General features: G+C 43.1%; 2 protein-coding genes across 2 annotated transcripts; one reads left to right on the forward strand and one right to left on the reverse strand.

Annotated features, from left to right (window-relative positions):
- Positions 1-402: 402 nt before the first annotated feature.
- On the forward strand, positions 403-9811 carry phc1 (polyhomeotic homolog 1). Its single transcript, XM_086155700.1, has 14 exons — positions 403-500; positions 1683-1804; positions 1885-1995; positions 2091-2156; positions 2553-2696; positions 4215-4436; positions 6031-6768; positions 7280-7412; positions 7543-7721; positions 7801-7864; positions 7942-8029; positions 8267-8447; positions 8723-8960; positions 9112-9811. Exons 2-14 carry the CDS (start codon positions 1688-1690, stop codon positions 9261-9263), a joined length of 2433 nt encoding a protein of 810 aa, XP_086011826.1. The 5' UTR covers positions 403-500; positions 1683-1687; the 3' UTR covers positions 9264-9811.
- An 88-nt stretch (positions 9812-9899) lies between these two features.
- Positions 9900-18113, reverse strand: styk1b (STY kinase 1b). The gene is made up of 10 exons (XM_086155701.1): positions 17535-18113; positions 15901-15950; positions 15650-15820; positions 13808-14128; positions 13550-13731; positions 13398-13472; positions 12504-12706; positions 11674-11714; positions 11491-11587; positions 9900-11417 (listed from the first exon to the last, which is right to left on the reverse strand). The coding sequence occupies exons 2-10, from the start codon at positions 15947-15949 to the stop codon at positions 11225-11227; spliced, it is 1332 nt and encodes a 443-aa protein (XP_086011827.1). The 5' UTR covers position 15950; positions 17535-18113; the 3' UTR covers positions 9900-11224.
- Between the last annotated feature and the right edge of the window lie 798 nt (positions 18114-18911).

Genomic DNA, 18911 nt, shown 5'->3' on the forward strand with positions numbered 1-18911 from the left:
TACGAGAGCTGGTACTGCTACTGTGTTTACAGCTTGTAAAAAACATTTGATGCAGTATTACTTTCCAAATATTGAAAGTTTTCTTCAACCAAAAAAAAACAACAACCCCTCATGCACATCCTGCTTCTTCTCACTTGTTTAAGCTCCTGTTTGCTAAAACTTAGTAAATGTGGAATAGGGCAGAATGGGGAATTAAATTTTTTAAATTTAATAATTATTTTTTAAATGTAGCTCTACTTCTTTTAACTTTATGAGTATTATCGACTTGTATGTGTTATTATTTCATTGTCATTTTATATTTTTAAACCAAACTAATTTTCGTATTGGCTATCCTCAGTTTTTACGTCAGTGCCGAAGTTGTTCCGTCACGTCGTAAATCGCGGCGTTCCGTTACTATGGGAGACGCCCTACTCGAAAGAGCCAGAAAGGGGTTCTTGTTCGGGGGGAATATAAACTTGCTGCACTTAATTGCGAGGGGGGGAAAAGTTTATCGCTGAGAGGTAAAGCCACAAAGTACGCCGAAAAACACACTGACTGGACGCGACGTCCTGTTGCATTGATGTTTAACAATTGGCAAAAGGGTGCTAGCTTTCTAACAAGTGTTAGCATAGGGCAGCTAGCCAGTTTATCGCTGCCATTGTGATTAACCGTTATGTTACAAGGAGAAGTGAACTCGCCTTGTTCTTCTTTCACTCTGCACTGGGCGTCTTTCCTTGTCTGTAACTCACAAATGTCAGTTTACGATATTATTTGCACACCAGAGTCAAGTTTGGGGCTGGCAAAGAAGCTGAAGCTTTTGGAGTTCGTCGTTAGCTAACTGGCTAGTTTTTTTCGCCCCTAACATCCCTCCATGTTGTTGTTTGTCGCGTACGTTTTGACAGTCTGACTCCCGAAAGAAGACATCGTCCTATTGACGTTTGTCACCTCTTACTTTTAAAATGTATTCAAATATATTTACGACTATTAACAAACTAATGTGTACGTTCTGTTTGCGTGGGGCCTCTTCCGAAAACTTCGAGCTGCAGTGGTGGAAGAAAAGTACAAAACCCAAACAAAGTAGAAACGACTGAAATGCAACCGAGCTGTGTTGGCTCTCATCATCACATTACTCATTTAAATATCTTTTAAATGTTTTTATTGCTAAAACAGCTTTAACTTTTTTCTTTTTACTATTCGATTCCAAGCGGACTCACTCAGGTATTTAAAAAGTCCCTTCTGATCACCAAAACCATTATAACGGTGTAATAAATAACACCTTTATACAGCTAAGAGACCCACCACGGTATAACGATTTTAGAAAACATCTCAGCATGATTCTTATTATTTTTATTTTTACCAAGTGTTTCAACTAGCCCTCAGAGTAATTCCAACAGAGGGTTTTTGTCTTCGTGACACGTATTTTTGTTTCTGACGCACAAACTCTCCAGTCATTTTGAATGGGATAGGACAGTTCTCTTTAGTTTATCTTGTTCTCTTTAGTTTATCTTTATATTAATGTTATAGAAAAATCCCCTAATTTTCACCCAAAAGTAAACAATTGCTCTGAAACTGCATGAATATTTTTGAATTCATGTATGTATAATGTTTATTTTTGTTGATCAAGAAATTCGATAGTATTTGATGTGTTAACTGGATTTTGGATGTGTGTATTCGCTGAATGGATTTCTGTGTTTCCCAATCAGCCAGCATGGATGCGGGCGAGGACCAAAACGCAAGTGCCGCCAACAGCAACGCTCAGACCAGCAGGAACTCCCGCCCGCCGCAGATTGCTCACATGTCTCTGTACGAGAGGCAGGCCGTCCAGGTGAGGATTCCAGCCACTGTCGGGGATGTAACTATACGCAGCAGGGGTTGGTGGGGGCTAACCATGTGTCGCTCGTCCAGGCTCTGCAGGCGCTGCAGAGACAGCCCAATGCCGCACAGTACTTCCAGCAGCTGATGCTGCAGCAGCAGATCAACAGCGCACAGCTCCACAACCTGGCTGCGGTGCAGCAGGTGACAACCGCCACGGGGAATGCAACGCCGGCTGCAGGGACGCTTCCCCAGATTCACCTCATACTTCTGTCTCTCTCCCTCTCTCTCCCACACAGGCGACTCTTGCAGCTAGTCGTCAGTCCAACACTCCCAGCAATAGCATGACTCAGGCTCCCACCACTGTGAGGCTCCGTGCACAGGCCATTCTGACCATATTTATATTATTTTGTATCATTTCCACTGCTCGCATACAATCGAAGGATAGAAACGTCTCTAATATCAGTTGTCAGAATCAAAATCAGAAATTCTTTATTGCACCTGGTGGAGATTGAGTAGATCAACACTGAATTGTCATCCTAATTAAAATGGAAATCTATTAATTTGTTGATATTGTAGTTGCTGTGAGAAACAAAGTGAAAATGAAAAAAATGAAACTAATTGAAAATAAGAAAAAAAGTATGTATAAAATTGAAAAAGTTCAGTCTTGTGTAGATACCGTTATTTAGCTGTTGCTTTCACCAGCAAGTGGTTTAGATTTATACAAATCATTTGCCTGCGTTTTTACTTCCACTCTGCAGGCCAACCTCAGCACTACATCTGCGGGGGGCACCATGAACAACCCCCGACCCCACGGACCCGCCACCTCCGCCGCCACCACCGCCCTCAACCAGTCGGTGTTACTGGGGAGCAACTCAGCGGGACAGGGGCAGATGTACCTCCGGGTGAGTGGGGAGCTCAGAGGCTGAGAGGAAGCAAAATTCTATTTCTGCAACAAAAACATTTTGAATCAAAAGAAAAGTATTTGAGTCCTCATCGTATTTATGAAAAAAAAAAGAACAATCCCCCTTCAGTGAACCAAAAAAGCCATCCGTGTTCGCGTACCATCAGCGCATTATCACATGCAGTCTGTTGTCACCGTGACTAAGAAAAGGACTATTTCACTGGATGTTGTAAAATAGATATTTTCAAATGAAATAGCCAATTAAAATATTTATTTTACCTGGTTGGTGTGATTTTTGCTCCCAACCCCTGTGCACATTTTGTTCCCAACCCCAGTGCACAGTGCCTTGCACGTCAGGCTTGTGAAAAGCTCAATAAATTTACGTTGTAGGACAGATGTTGCACTTCGGTGGTCGTTGCGCACACTTTGAGTGATGAGAAATCAAATACTTTTTGTTTTGATGTTACATAAGCGCCGAAATCTTAAAATTTAGAATAACAAAAAAAAAAAGAAACAATGATTCCTGCCCCCGTGCTCTAAATCTGGATGTCTATATCTGATTGACAACTGACCACTCCGGGTTAAACCCTGCCTCTCGCCCTAAGGACAACATTGATTGGCCAAGCGCCAGCCCTTTTCAACAAGCTTGATTTTATCACACTTGGATTTTGGGTACGAAATCCATTTAATCCCTTGTTGTTTTTTTTTAATTGGAAACTCTGGAGTGTTGTTTTGACTCTGGGCAGCTGATTGTCACACTAGGTGTCAGAAAGCAGTTTACCAGGCATCAAACCAATCTGGCTGGGCTCTTGCGGTTGGGAAGAATTTTTTTTTCCGAACCGGAGCACCAAGGTCCTTGCGGAGGCACAGAAGAACAACCAGAACATATGTTGTGCAAATCTGTGTGGTGGTCACGCTTCAAAATACGGACTCGCAAAGCAGCGAAGTGCACTTGTAGCCAAGCTTAGTTTTGATGTATAAGAATTATTTTTAGGCATTCGCAAATAAGTCAAATTGAAGAATTACCCACCAGCAACAACTATTTCCGCATCTAAAAGGTGCATTTTTATGAAGAGAACCAACATGAAATGAATAAAATGCTACGTATTTATGTGTCAGCAGGGTCTATGGGGTCTATAAATGTGTGTACTTTTTTTTGGTGGGGCAGTTTGAGGCAGGGGTGTCAAACTCAAGGTCCGTGGGCAGGATTAGGACCGTGAACAGGTTTAATCTGGCTTGCAAAGCTAAAAAATACCAGGTTTGAGGAGTGAATTGAACTTTAGGTACGTAACAGTAGTTCATATGTCATGATTTTACAGATCCAGCCCACCTTAGAATAAATTTTCCCCTGTGTTGCCCCTGAGCTAAAATGAGTTTGACACCCCTGGTTTGAGGACTTATTTGGTGAATCCTACATTAGATATTTTCATTTTTAGATTTTTTTTTTTTTTTTTAGTTTCTGCTTCAGCCAAAAATCACCGTCTTTATCCTTTTTTATCCTCTCGTCCTCCTCCCCCAGGTGAACCGCTCTCTGAGGGCACCGCTGGCTTCACAGCTCATTTTCATGCCCGGTGGGACAGCGACTGCAACCGTAGCAACTGTTGCACAGCCTCAGCAGCAGCAGCAGCAGCAGCAGCAACAGCAACAACAGCAGCAACAGCAACAGCAACAACAACAACAACAACATGAAGCTGCTCCTGCCGCTGCTCCTGCTGCTGGCACTCAGGCCGACAGTGAGCAGGTACGTTCGCCTCTGCTCTTGAATTTCATCCTCGTCTTTTGAGTTCACCTGAACATCCTGTTCAATCTGAGCAAATTTTTTCTTGGGAGTTAAGAAGTACTTTCTAGTCAAAGTCTGACATTTTTCTTCATCCTTCCATGTAAAGTTTTGTACAAATTCTTACATATTTAGCTATTTGATGTCTTTGTTTTTTTTTTTAAATCGTCCAATCAGATAATTTCCTCTAAATATATAAAATAATAATAATAATTTATCCTTTATTAATCCCTGTGGGGAAATTTGTTCTCTGCAATGAACCCATCATGGATGAACCATGAGTAGTGAGCTGCCAGGAGAGCAGTTAGGGATTCAGTGTCTTGCATGTGAAACTTTGGTGTTTGATTCCAAAGACGATGGCTCTACCTTCTGCACCGCGCCGCCCCTAAAAATCACCCACCAGATTTTATATATAAATATATATGTGTGAGTGTGTGTGTGTGTATATATATATTTATATATATGTATGTATGTATGTATGTATGTTCAATGAACCTTAGTGATTTTTATAGAAAGTTAAGAATTTCTTTGTAGTCGAAGTCAACTATTTTTCCTCATTGTTCTTTGTAATTATTTTGCATGATTTCTTGCTAAAAAAGTCACCAAACAAGATAATTTATTCTAACCACGTCCTTAGAACATCAGTGGTTTTTCTTGGAAGTTTCTTGGAAAAAATTTCCTAGTAGAAATCAACCTTTTTTTCCTTGTCATTTATGTGTACAACATTTTGGTGGTATTGTTTTTTTTTTTTGTAAATCATCCAATTCGATAATTTCGTGTAAATATGTTATACAATGGAAATGTATAAAATCATCCAATCACATAATTTCTTCCAACATGCATACAATATTATGCAATTTACCTCCCATTAAAATTATTTTGCATGATTTCTTGCTAATATATACATTTTGCACGTTCTCTAATTTTTTTTTTGTATCACCCAATCAAGTCATTTATTCTACGTATGTCATACAATGATTCTATCATGCAATGAAAAATGTGGGGTTATTAACCTTATCATTAACCTTCAATTCCTAATTTCTAAGTAAAAACCGGATATTTTTTTTCTTGTCATCTATGTATTAATATTTTGTACAATTTCTTGCAAATTTTGTGCCTTCTAAAAAAAAATTACCCAATCAGATAATTTCTTCTAAATATATAATGCAGTGGCAATATGTAAATATCATCCAATCACGTAATTTCTTCTAACTATAACATAAAATATTGTACGATGGATATTTGGGTAATTAACCTCATAATTTCCCTTTGCCTGCCGTTGAATCGTATTGATTTTTCTTGGTAGTTGAGAATAATTTATTTGTAAAAATCAGTAATTTTTCCCCTCGTCATTTGTGTATAAATATTCTGCACATTTTCTTGCTAATTTAGATATTTTGTGTCTTTCTTTCAATTACCAAATCAGACATTTTTTTCCTTTTTATGCAATATTTAATTACGTGTGAATGTTTGGGTGAACCATCGCAGTGATTTCTTGCTCATGTAGAGGTGTTTAAAATGCTAGCATATGTAGTTCAAATGCTCTTTCTCCTCCCAGGTGCAGAACCTGGCGCTGCACTGCGGCTCCGCCCCCAGGGCCGTCGCCGTCAAATCAGAGCTTCCAGAGAGGAAGGACGCCGGGGGCTTCCCCCAGGGCCAGCAGCAGACGTTCCCTCAGACGCCGCAGCAGCAGGTCCAGCCCCAGCAGCAGCAGCAGGTGGCCAAATCCGGCTTCGGACAGCAGTCCAGCCCCCTGACTGTCAAGGCGGGCAGCCAGGCCACGATGACGGTCGCACCAGCAGCGTCCGTGGCTCCTGCTGTCTCCTCCTCCACTGCGCTCCCTCTCTCGCAGCTCCTCCTGTCCCCCTCTGCTGCCCCGGTCATCCTTGTGCCCACTTCCAGCGTCCCCACCTCCACTCAGGGCTACCCCATCGGCTCGGTGGCGCCCAAAACCAATGTCAATACGCAGACTCTGGTGGTGCAGCCGCTGCAGCAGGCCAACGCCACGGCAGAGAAAGGCCCAGTGCCCATCCAGCCCAAGACTTCACAGGGGCAGCGCGCGCCCGTGCAGCTGCCTCCACGGCACCCGCTCCCCATCCTGCCAGCACCGCCCAGCGGCGGCCAGGCTACCGCTGGGCACAACCCTCCTCACATCCCCGTGCAGCTGGTTGGGGCACGGCAGTGCGTTGCGGGCAACGCCCAGGCGGTGGCACTGACCCAGAACCGGGGCGCCTCGGGCCAGGAGGGGGCAGCTGCCCCCACCAGCGCAGCCACCTCGCAGGGTGCCACAAATGTGGTGAGTTACGATGTCACAACTTTTGTAGATATGATCATTTTTTATGTTTTCGTTTTCTACTCCTACACACCCAGGAAATTTGTGAGGATTTGTTGCACATTACCTTACAATTAACAGGAAAGGGCATATTTTCTTAAAATTAATTTTAAATGAATTTTAAGTTTTTTTTATGGTGCTGATTAAAAAATAATAATAATGATTAGGACACATATCCGAAATTATTTAGCGCCCGTCATCGGACATAAACGATGTCCGTCATGGGATGACGAAGTCCAGCCACAAGCAGCTGGTGTGCCACTTCCTGGTTGCACCTGATTGGACAAATAATCTGCTAGCTAATGGAGCCAAGATGGCAGCGGGAGTGGGAGATTTCCTCTCCATTTTGCCGCGGTGGCGGGGCACATGACCAGCAGCCGCTGCCGACAGTTTTGATTAAAAAGAAGAATAAAAATGATAATCTGGGAATTTAGCCAAATTTCGCACCAGATAAACAATGTTCATCAACCCACAGACGAAGTCCACCAACGGGGCCCTGAAGAGGAAGTCAGACAGTGATGCTGCCGCCGACCTGACGGAGCCCTCGGACTCTTCACTTGCCAAAGATTCTGCCCCCCCGCTGTCCCCTGCCCCGACCAAGGACTCAGGTGCCTGGAAGTCTGCCATTTTTTTCAGCTTGTCAAAGGCAACCCTCTGCCATCCTTATTTCCTGGTTTTCTTATCAAGACAGCATGTATTTCTTGAAATAGTTTGATTGAAGTTTGACCTGCGTTTCAGCACCCCTCGCCGCCGCAGCCTTCTCGTCCCCCCCCACGCTGTCCCTGCCGCCACCTTTGTCCCGAGTGGGCCACGGGGACAAAGACCGAGCCCCTGTCCCGCAGGCGGTGGTCAAGCCTCAGGTGCTGACCCACCTCATCGAGGGCTTCGTCATCCAAGAGGGAGCCGAGCCTTTCCCGGTAAGTCCACCGCCGCCCGCCACCGTGGAACCTTCTGGCACCTTGCTAAGGTCTTGCTAAGCAGGTGTTTGACGGACAGGTGGCCGGACTCCTCAAGGACCGAGACTTTGCCCTGGTGGCCTGCGTGGAGAACGGACCTCCATGTGAGTGTTCTTTAGTTTTGTTTTTTAACTGTGTGTACATTCGCCTGTGTGTAACGCCACATTCTGTCCGTGCACAGTGTTGAAGTGCGAGTACTGCGGAAGTCTGGCCCCCGCTAGCCAGTTCAGGGGCTCCAAGAGGTTCTGCTCCAACACCTGCGCCAAGAGGTGGGTCCTCCCTCCAGGGCAAAGCCAGCCTTTTACATGTAGCTGTGAAATTGACAGGCAACCGGTTGCCTCTCTTTTGAAAGTCAGCACGGATTGGCTACAGCCTCCCTGGACCCAGTTTGTAAATGATGGATCAATGAGAAACCTTTATTTTGAATTCTATTTTCGATTAATGAAACCAATCCATGGATTTTAAGCAACCCCGATTGGATCGTGATTGTCATCAAAACATCGCAGGTACAACGTCAGCTGCAGTCAACACTACAAGACCAGCAGAGGGAGGGTGGGTGCAGGCGCCGCTCCGCCGCCGCCTCCACCGCCACCGCCGCCCCCCGAGAGGCCCGCCAGGCGCCGCGGCCCTCCACGCCGGAGCACCTCTGAGGCCAGCAAGATTGCGAACCGCCGTCTCCCTGTCAAGGTAAGTTAGGCCTCGTAATCAGCCACTTCATGCCCACTCCCCCTGGCCACTTGCTCCTGATTTTTCAATTATTATCTTTTCACCTCTCCACCAGTTTGTATCACTGTTTAATTTGCACTCTATTTCTATCATTTCATGTCACCTTGAGATCGTGTGAAAAGTCTTTTCGATTCCGCTTTACGTCCGGTACATGTGGAGAAATTGACAATAAAGCTGACTTTGCTTGGACTCTTGTAGCAGATTTTCCAATGCTTTTTCTCCCTCCACGTGTTCAGTGTCACTCCGAATCCAGCCGCTCCGAAGAAGCGTCTAGCGACGGTGAAGAGGAAGAGGAGGAGGACGAGGACGAAGACTCCCCCTCGCTCTCTCCCACCTCCTCGCACTCCTGCTCCAGGGCCGAGCGCGCAGCGCCCCCGTCGCACAGCCCGCCCGTGGAGGGCGCTCACTTCCTGTCGGCGACCCCGGCCCAGTGGAGCGTGGAGGAGGTGTGCAGGTTCATCTCATCGCTACAAGGTCAGTCAGTCCTCTTGTCTGTCAGTCGCATTCACGGCCGGCCAGTCACGACACAGCCGTCTTTATGTTGACGCCACAAGGAGGCCAGTGTTACGTTTGCGGGTTTTGCCATCGGCCAATCACACGTGTCCTCCCTCCCCTCCCCTGCCAGGCTGCGAGGAGCTGGCCGCCCACTTCCTGTCGCAGGAAATAGACGGACAGGCGCTGCTGCTGCTGCGGGAGGACCACCTCATCTCCACCATGAACATCAAGCTGGGCCCGGCTCTGAAGATCTGCGCCTCTATCAACAGCCTGCGTGAGTGAACGGCGCCCATTTTTGTTTTTTTTGTTTTTTAACTAAGACTGGCTTTTATTGGGACTTCTTTTTATTTTTCATTTTTATTTTTTTGGGGAACCATCTGACATGCTGGCAGACACATCACTGAACGTTCCTTCCTCGAACGTTGATTGAGGGACGTTAGATGTGCCTTTTTTTTTTCTAGTTATGAAACGAAGTGCCATCCCTTTAAGGTTGAGATTAAAAAAAATAGTTTAATGTTTTGTTTTCAAGCCTGGGAGTATTTTTTTACCTTTAAAATTACAATTTTCAGATGTTTTTGCACTTTGTTTTTACTCAATGCTGACCGGTCTGTGTGGCGCAGGTCACTGCCTTCTCTTCGAACGGTGCTTTAACTTCAGCTGCACGAAATATTTCCCCTAATTTAGCCCTTTTTATTTCATTTTTTTTTTCCTCCTGTCATTTTTCTTTTTTTTTTTTGATCACACAGCCTCCAGTCAGTCTCGGTCTGGACTTTTTTAAAATAGCTCCTTTTTGTTTTATTAAATAAAGTTTGTATGTTTTCCATTTTCTACTACAATCTTTTTGTTTCCTTTTCGAGCGTAAATGTTGTTTTACATATGTGAAAAAAAAAAAAAAAAGGAAAGTCAAATCCTCGAGGGTTTTTATTTTATCATTCACTATTTATTTACTGTAAATGTAAACAGTCGGATCTTTCTGGTGTGTAACAATGCAATCACTTGTCATTCAGCTATACCAAAAGAAAACACCTCAATCATTAGACGTTCGATCCTGCAGATCGGACTGGAGAAACTCCCCCCCTTCATTTTCTTAGACAGGTTTCCAACCAGAGGTGCGTGGTTAATTAACATTTAAATACAAGAGTAAATAAATATCTATCAACAAAATCTTTAAAATAGTCCAGACAAAGATGCCCCTGACAGAATGTGAAAGAAAACCAATTGGTAGAAAGTTCCCTGTTCTTCATTCTTAATTCACTCATTCATTCTTTATCTATGCCACTTATCCTGCACGCCGGGTCACAGCCTGTCCCAGCTGTGATTGGCTGGGCTCAGGCTGGACCACCAATAGAGACATACAACCATTCATTCGTTCATTCATTCATTCACATACCGCATTGAAAAATAGGATTCACCCTGATTCACAGGTCACATGCGACCATTCACTCTCTCATTCACATGTAATCTAGTTAAATACAACCATTCATTCATTCACACATCAGATAGATAGATTTAACATTCGCTCATTCATTCATATACAGTAATTTCCAGACTATTTAGCGCACCTCTATATAAGCCGCACCGGCTAGCCGATCGCTATCTTGGTCTTCCTCCTGCGCTCTAAAACCGTCAAAGTCGTCTTCTTCGGTGTCGCAGTCGAACGGACTCAGAATTTCCCGGTCAGTTCATCATGACGTGTGACGAGGATACATTTTTTAACGGGGTGCAGCTCGTTAGCCCCCCCTCCCCAAAATTCATATATTAGCCGCATTGTTGTTTAAGTGAAAAAAGTCCGGAAATTACTGTATTTCATGGCGACAAACAACCATTCGCCCCCCCTTTTAAGTGCCATATATAGACGTATAACCATTGACCATCGAGACATACGATTTCACTGTCACTCATAGGTCATGCAACCATTCACCCTCTCATTCACGCATGATATAGAGATACAACCATGTATCATTTTAGAGATATACAACATTCAGTCATTCATCCACACACTTCATATTCACATATTGAGCAGTTTATGGTGTTTCCCAGTCAGATCCAGTAACCATCTTGCTGAGAGGTGACCAGTCACGACCTCTGACCCTACCTGGACTTTTAAAAGAAAGCAGGGCACACAGGGGGCGGGGCTAAGGCCCAGCATCAAGCTCACGGTCTTCATTTAAATTCACTAAAACCCTTTCCTTCAGTAACAGTTTGATCCCAGAAACGGCGGTGGCCGTCCTCTGCACTCCACATCAAAACACAGTGTAGCTGTTGTTGTCCCCGTATCCGGCCTCCTTCAGGTAGCGCTCTATGCTGATTGGTTCGGGGGCCGTCAGCACGCGGTCCGACGCCCCCTTCTCCCCCGCCATCAGTTTCTGGCCGAGCTTCACCATCGTGGGCCGGTCCTGGTCCTTCCACTGGCAGCAAGCCTTGATGAGGGCGTGTCTGGGAGGGGGAAGGAGGCGGGTCAGTGGCTGTTTAGACCAATGAATGAGCGCGCTGTCGGTGGAGGACTCACAGGGCAGCGGAGCACGCCGGCGGTTTCTTCAGACTCTTCCCCCGCTGGTGGAACTGCAGCAGCTCGTTGACGGGGATCTCGGCGTACGGCGCGTCGCCTGCAACAGAAGGTGTCGGGGCGCGTTATCAACAACCTCATAAGATTTTTTGGGTTAGCATCGCGTGTTGTGAGAGCGCAACTTACCTAGCGTGGCCATCTCATAGAGCAGGACGCCAAACGACCAGCTGGAAGGAGACATAACAAATGTTTAGCGCTCGAAATCTCCGAAACACTGCCCTTAGATCATGTATAATCCCTATTATACACACTTAAATCCAACAATATCCCTTGGAATCAACCTCATATACTATAAAATCGTTTAAAATCACCCTTAAATACAGCCACATCTCTTAAATATAGTGATATGATATATATAACCTTAAATATAGCGAAATCCCTGAATGTCACCCTCAAACCCAGTAGTCACCCTCAAATCTAAAATAATTCCTTCAAAATTACCCTTAAAAAAACTTATATCCAGCAAAACCCTATAGAATTATCCTAAATACAGCCAGAACTCTTAAAATCACCCTCAAATCCAATCCCTGAAAATGTTCCTTAAATCCAACAAGGCCTTTAGAATATAGTAAAATCCCTTTATGAAATAACAGAATCCCTGAAATCCAGCCGTACCCCTTAGAATCAACCTTAAATATAGTAAAATCCCTTATCCCTCATATTATGTTAAGGGTCAATTTGACCCATTTCAACAATTGACCCAATGGGTCAAATTGACCCTTAACATAATATGAGGGTTAATATCGCCCTCAAATGATGCAAAATCACTTTCATTTGCTGTTAGATGCAGCAAATTCTGTTAAATAACCTTTAAATACAGCTGAATCCAATCCAATCCAAATCATTAATTCAATAAAAAATCCCTCGAAATCCCCCTTAAATGCAGCAAAATCCATAAAATCCAGTCATTTCCCTCAGAATGAATCCTTAATGGAGACGTGCAGATGTCCACTCACATGTCGCTGCTGGGCCCCCCCGCCTGGCGCGCCAGGATCTCGGGCGCCATCCACTTCTTCCTGCTGGCGTCGTCCCCGCCGCCGCCCTCCTTCCTGGTGTAGACGCCGTGCAGCCCCCACAGCTTGGCCGTCAGTTCCCCACTCACGAGCACATTCCGCGCGCGCACGTTCCCGTGGATCAGGCCTTTGGCATGTAGGAACTCCTGATTGGACGGACAGACGGTGTCGTCACGGAAACGAACACGCCAGGAGATTCTGGCATCAGGGCAGTAATGTCAGCAGAAAGCTTTTCTGTCTTCCTGTTTTTAACGTCTGTCTGTGATTGACAGGTGACCTGTCTGGATTAAGCCCCGCCTCCTGCCCAAGATTACCTGCAATTGGCTGGTTTTTTTTTGTCTTAGATTTTTGGAGTATTTTATTTTGTTTTATTTCACATTAAAATGTGACCTCTAACCTTTCAAACCAACAGGTGCAGGATTTATTTTTTTTTATTTTTTTTATTTTTTTTTTTTAAATATTTTTTAATGAACAAATAAGGGAGGGGAAGTCGATTAAGCCCCGCCTTTTTTGCAACATCACCTGTGATGGGCTGCCCCTCTCACATCCTGTGAGCAGCATAAACTTTATCGACAGTTAAATAATCTTAATTTTGATTATGCCATCCTAAATTTCTATCAAATACCAGATTTTAGTTGTCAACATTTTTTTTCATTTTATTTATGATTATTTCAGTTTTTTTTTAATTTTTATTTAATATTCAAGTGTGACATCCAACTGTTCACACCAACACGCACTGGATTAAAAAAAAAAAAATGTTATAAGATAAATTAACAGATTAAAGAGGGAATCCTTTTGGATCTCCGGCCTCTGATTGGACGGTTTGCTGATACTGACCAGCGCCGACGCCACGTGCTTCGCCATAGTGAAGATCCTCCTCTCCGTCATTTCACACGCCGGCTCTGACGGTTTCTGGAAGACAGAAACACCGTTTGCCCGGATCTTTTTTTTTTTTTTGAAAAAAAGACTCGAAATCGGCGAGCCCCCACCTGCCTGCAGCGCCACAGGAAGCTGAGCAGGTCGCGGTTCTCCAGCTCCTCCACCACGGTGACCAGCGGCGCCCGGAGGGACACTACCCCCAGCAGCTCCGGCAGGAAGGGGTGGGGCCCCAGCTGGGCCAGGAAACGTGCAAAACCCAGAAAGTTGTGCTTCTCCACCACATCGGTGGAGTCTGGAGAAAACAAAAGAAAAACGGAAGTTAGCTCCCGTAGGCCACGGCTACTTCCTTTTAAAACACGCCCCCTCACCTTTCAGCACCCGCAGCACCACGTTGCGGTTCTCCATCCGGGCCCGGTGCAGCGACACGGCGTCGTCGGAACGAAGCGAGAAGGTGGTGTTGAGCGGGGTCACCAGGTTGAAGGACTCGGGGAGCCGCTGGGACGGAAGCTCTCGTGGCTGAACTACCGGGGTGAAGCTGGGCGTCAACAGGGGGCCGGGGCTGGCGACGGCGGCCGACGGCAGCGGGAACTTCTTGGAGGCGTAGTCGGTCGGGGGGTGGAAGGTGGAGTAGGTGTTGGACATCTCCAGGGCGATGCTCTCATGCTCGAGTACGTTGATGCCGGGCGGTGCTGAGGAGCAGGGAGGAGAGGTTTTCAGAGTTCTCAGAGCCAAAACTAGAGTAAGATTTTTTTTTTTCTCTATATTTATACATCTATTCATCTATTTATTTATTTATTTATTTATTTAATCTCAATATTTATCTATCAATCCATTTATTTATTCATTTATTTATTTAATCTCAAGTTGATGTTTTTGGATGTAAAATTCAGCGCAAATAAAGAAAATTCGGTAGAAAAAAAATAAATTGATACATTTATTTCATGAATTTAATTAATTAATAAATACATTGGAAAATGTACAGTAAATGATACAATTCTTTATAAATTGTTTATTTAGATTTGATGTTTTTTCTTTTTTTTTTAGATCCCAAGATTACATTTTTGGAGGTAAAATTCAGCAGAATAACTAAATTCTGCAAAAAGAATTGATTAAATCTGGAAAAATAAGCAGTTAATAAAATAAATCTTTAAAACGTTTATGAGAGGTTGTTTTTTGTTTTTTTTTTAATCTCAAGATAACATTTTCAGACATGAAGTTCAGCAGACAAAAAAATAATCAGAAAAAAATTAAAAATAAATGGTATAATTCTTTAAAGTGTTTCTTAGATGCAGTTTTTTGTTTTACTTTTTTAAATCTCAAGTTTTTGGACATAAAAGTCAGCAGAAAAAAAAACAAAAATTGTCAGAAAAGAATTGATTAAATAAGGAAAAAAATAGCCATTAATAAAATAATTATTTATATTGTTAATTAGAAGCAGCTTCTTTTTTTACTTAGATTTGTATTTAATGGTGATTTTGGGATTAAGTGGTGATTTTAAGGGGTTTCGCTGGATTGAAGGTTGATTCTTAGGGTTCTTTCTAGCTTTAACACTGATTTTTTTTAACCTGGATTTAAAGGTTATTGTAAGGGGTTTTGATTTTTTGGTTGATTTTGGAAATTATGCTGATCTGAGGCTGATTTTAAGGAATTTTGCTGCATTTGGCCTTACTTTGGGGGATATAGCTGGATTTATTGGTGACTTTAAGAGATTCTGGAAGATAGGAATGGATTTCGCTCTATCTGAGGGTTATATTAAGGGTTTTTTGCTAGATTTTAGGTTATCAAAGTGGTTTTGTTGCTGGATTAAGGGATTTTGTTGAATTTTAGGGTGATATTAAGGGATTTTGCTATATTTACAGTTGATTTTATGGGGTATTGCTGGATTTAAGTGTAATTTCAAGAGATTGCGCTGGATTGGAGGGGGATTCTGCTGGATTTGAAGGTGACACTGATGGATACTGCTGCATTTCGGGTTAATTCCAAGGGATAAGGGTGTAAATTAAAGGGATCATGCTAGATTTAAATTTCTGACTTTGCTGGACATGCGGGTGATTTTATTATCTGGATTCTCGGGCGATTTTGGGGGGGACTTGACAAAGTTGAGTGTGATTGTAAACATCATCAGAGCTCACCCATAAACACGATCTTAGATATAAGTTGTTGTTTTTTTCCCAAATAAAAGCAGTCGGGCGGTTGAAAAGGCTCCTCACCGTCGATGCCGTGCAGCGTCCTCCTGTCGCCGGCCTTGATGGCCTGCGGGCGGATGCGGTCGACCCTCTCGGGGCAGAACCGGAGCAGGAGGATGAAGACCAGGGTGACCAGGAAGCTGGCGAGCAGCAGGGTGGGGACCACGATCACCTCCTGCTCGTAAACCCGGATCTCTGACGGGGAAGAGGGGGAGCAACGTCACGACCCGGATACAGAGGAGCGCGCCGCGGCAACGGAGGCGGGGCCAACTCACCGCAGAGGGTGTCGCCGTGCTGGCAGAGGGCGTCGGACGGCGACGACATCCTAGGGATTACAGGAAAAGAAGCCAGATGTGGGTGAGAAGGTTAAATACAACAACACACGTACACACCTGGGTGTTCCCCTTTGCTGGAACCACCCTCCAAACACACATCCAGCCCAGATTAGCGGCGATCAGATGGATTTAGAAGAAGGCAAATATTTTTTTCTTATTATGTAGAGTTCTGTTTCTCCTTTTTTAGAAGGGGATTCTAAGAGTGTTTTTTTTCAAAGGTGATCTTTTTTGAGGTCTTTTTTTTTTTTTTTTGTATTTATTGGTATTTTAAGTGTTGTTTTATGTTGATGATGATCATTTTGAAAAAATTTTTTTTCATTTAAGAGAATTTTGAGATATTTTGTAGAAGGTGATTTTAATCATTTCAAGGTGCGTGTTTATGTGTTGGGGAATTTAGAGACATTTTTTAAAGGTGATTGTGATTAAAACTTCATTAGAATCAAGAAAAAGTTTTAAGAGATTTTTTTCAAAAATAATTCTGATTATTTTAAGGTCATTTTAGATTTAGGGGATTTTAAGAGATTTTTTAAAAGCTGATTTTGATCATTTTAAGCTGTTTTTTTACATTTAAGGGGATTTAAAGAGATTCTTTTCAAAACTGATTTCAATCATTTTAAATTTACTTTTTGATTTTAATGTTTTTTAACCTTGTGATCAGGATTCGGCATCCGAAAGGTTCCTGAAAGTCAGAAACCAGGGGAACAGGAAACTTCACGCCGGGACGGGGCAGACCAGTTTTGAGTTTGCTGGTTAGTTTCCTGGGGGGGGAAGGCTTAAACCACTAGTTAAAACAGGTAGATTTGGTATTTTGTAAAACCCTTTTAATTTTCTGATTAAAAGGTTTGGGTCTTTTTTTTTTTTTCATAAGGGACCTTTTTTTTTCTTGGATGATTTCGAGGGTTTATTTTTAGCTGCCGTTCCTGATTTTCAGGTTGTCTAGCTGCGGGAAGTTTTTTCCCAGATGATTTTTATCAGACTGTCGACGTCATCGCAAACACACATACACACATACACGCACACACACACACACACACACACACACACACCCACACACACACATATACACACAGACATCACCTGAAACGTGTCACTGAGACGTCTCGAGTCTCAGCCTGGCATCTTCTCCTATTTTTATTTATTTCTTTTTCTTAACTTTTGTCCTTCCAGTTCAAATTTCCGGGTGAACCTGTGCTCATAAACGCATGCCTAGGTGTGTGTGTGTGTGTGTGTGTGTGTGTGTGTGTGTGTGTGTGTGTGTGTGTGTGTGTGTGTGTCTGTGTTTACATCGAGAAGCTCAACAGAGGAGAGAACGAGGGAGGGATCGGGTCACATGATCACCAGCAAACCTGTCCCTCTGCTTTTCTAGCTTGTCACACACACACACACACATACACACCCACACGCATACACACACACACGCACATACACGCCAAGCCGGAATTGAATTGCAGTAAAGCAGCATTGACCGGCAACCTCTCATAGCACACACTTTACATACACATACACACACACACTTTCAGCGAGCACTTGTATACACTGCAGGGTGGCGGCGGCGGCGGCGGCAGTAGTCTTACCTCTGTGTGTGTTCCTGGAGCAGCGGCAGGAAGTCCCTCGCTACGCCGTCCTCATTCCCGGCAGCTCTCCTCGTCCTCCAGCCGAGGCGTCATGGAGGAGGAGGAGGAGGAGGAGCTCCTAATGTGTCTTGTCCGCCGTCGCTCGCTCCTCATCCCCCGCTGTCCCTGGCTCCGCCCCCTCCTGGGCCACACCTTTACCCTCACACACACATAGACACACAGCTACACCTTTTAAAGCAGCTCTGTCATCATTCACACACGAAGTCTCTTTTTTTTATTATTTTTCTCTTAATTTTTCTTAATTTCTTTTGAGCCTTTTGGTCCTTTTTTCTTTCGTTCGTTCAAACATTTTTTTTTTTAATATAAAAAAAATCTCTAATTTATCAACTCTTTGTAATAAATACTTTTGGCTTAAAAAGATCCAAATTTTCCACTAATTTTTTTAACTTTTTCCAATGAAAATATGGGGAAAATTGCAGACATGCTTTAATTTTTAATTCATTTTCGTCTCCGTGACGCCTTATCAATTCTCAGGACCTTTATTTTGAAAAGTTCTCTTTGTGTCTGTTGTGCCTAACACCCCCCTCCTGGCCCGCACCTCCGCCGCCACACACACACACACACACACACACACACACACACACACCACCTCCTTTTTTCTTATTATTTTTTTAGCCTTTTTAATATTTTCATTTCTCTCATTGTTCAAACAAATTTATAAAATAATTATGTGAAAAAAAAGAATTCCTCAACTTGTTCTAATGAAAATTTGGGTCTAAATTTCAGACGTGCTTTAATTTTAACTTCCTGCTCATCTCAGCAACACCTGATCATTTCTCAGAATTTTTTTCCGCTGTGCCTGACATCATTGTTCACATGCAAGTTGTAAACAACTCACTTAAAAAAAACAATCTCTTAATTTTTATGATTTTTTTTTCACCCTCTGATCATTTTTATCTATTTTTTACTTTTTAACATTTAATTATTATTATTATTATTATTATTATTATAAGTAATTTGACATAACATAACACATATTATTGTTAATACTAATATTATTATTAATTTCACATCTTTTCAATTATAAACCTTTCTTATGATTAATTATGAAACATTTTTCAAATTTTTCTGCTAATTTGTCAACTTTTTCGACTGAAAATCGAGATAAATTTCAGACATTTTCAGTGTGAACCCTCTGCTCATCGCAGTGAAAAGATTCCAAAGACTATTATTTTGAAATTCTTTTCTGCATTTCCAACTTTTTTCCGCGTTCTGCGGAATCTTCTCACCCTCCTTTTATTTTAACAATTTTTTTTTAATCCATTTCCTGTGTCTTCCTGTCAGCGGGCGTTGTCTCTTCTACACACGACCTTTTGT

Source organism: Fistularia commersonii, chromosome 11 (assembly GCF_037954325.1).
Source record: "Fistularia commersonii isolate RoL2024-O1a breed Wild chromosome 11, RoL_Fcom_v1.0, whole genome shotgun sequence".
NCBI lineage: Eukaryota > Metazoa > Chordata > Actinopteri > Syngnathiformes > Fistulariidae > Fistularia > Fistularia commersonii.

Excerpts from the sequence above, each read along its gene's own strand:
- phc1 (XM_086155700.1), top strand. The coding sequence starts at position 1,688 with ATGGATGCGGGCGAGGACCAAAACGCAAGTGCCGCCAACAGCAACGCT. Across the intron at positions 7,413-7,542 it reads TGCCCCGACCAAGGACTCAG|CACCCCTCGCCGCCGCAGCC; the intron begins GTGCCTGGAAGT and ends CCTGCGTTTCAG. Across the intron at positions 8,030-8,266 it reads TCCAACACCTGCGCCAAGAG|GTACAACGTCAGCTGCAGTC; the intron begins GTGGGTCCTCCC and ends AAAACATCGCAG.
- styk1b (XM_086155701.1), bottom strand. The coding sequence starts at position 15,949 with ATGTCGTCGCCGTCCGACGCCCTCTGCCAGCACGGCGACACCCTCTGC. Across the intron at positions 11,588-11,673 it reads CTATGAGATGGCCACGCTAG|GCGACGCGCCGTACGCCGAG; the intron begins GTAAGTTGCGCT and ends CTTCTGTTGCAG. Across the intron at positions 11,418-11,490 it reads CCGGCGTGCTCCGCTGCCCT|ACACGCCCTCATCAAGGCTT; the intron begins GTGAGTCCTCCA and ends TCCCCCTCCCAG.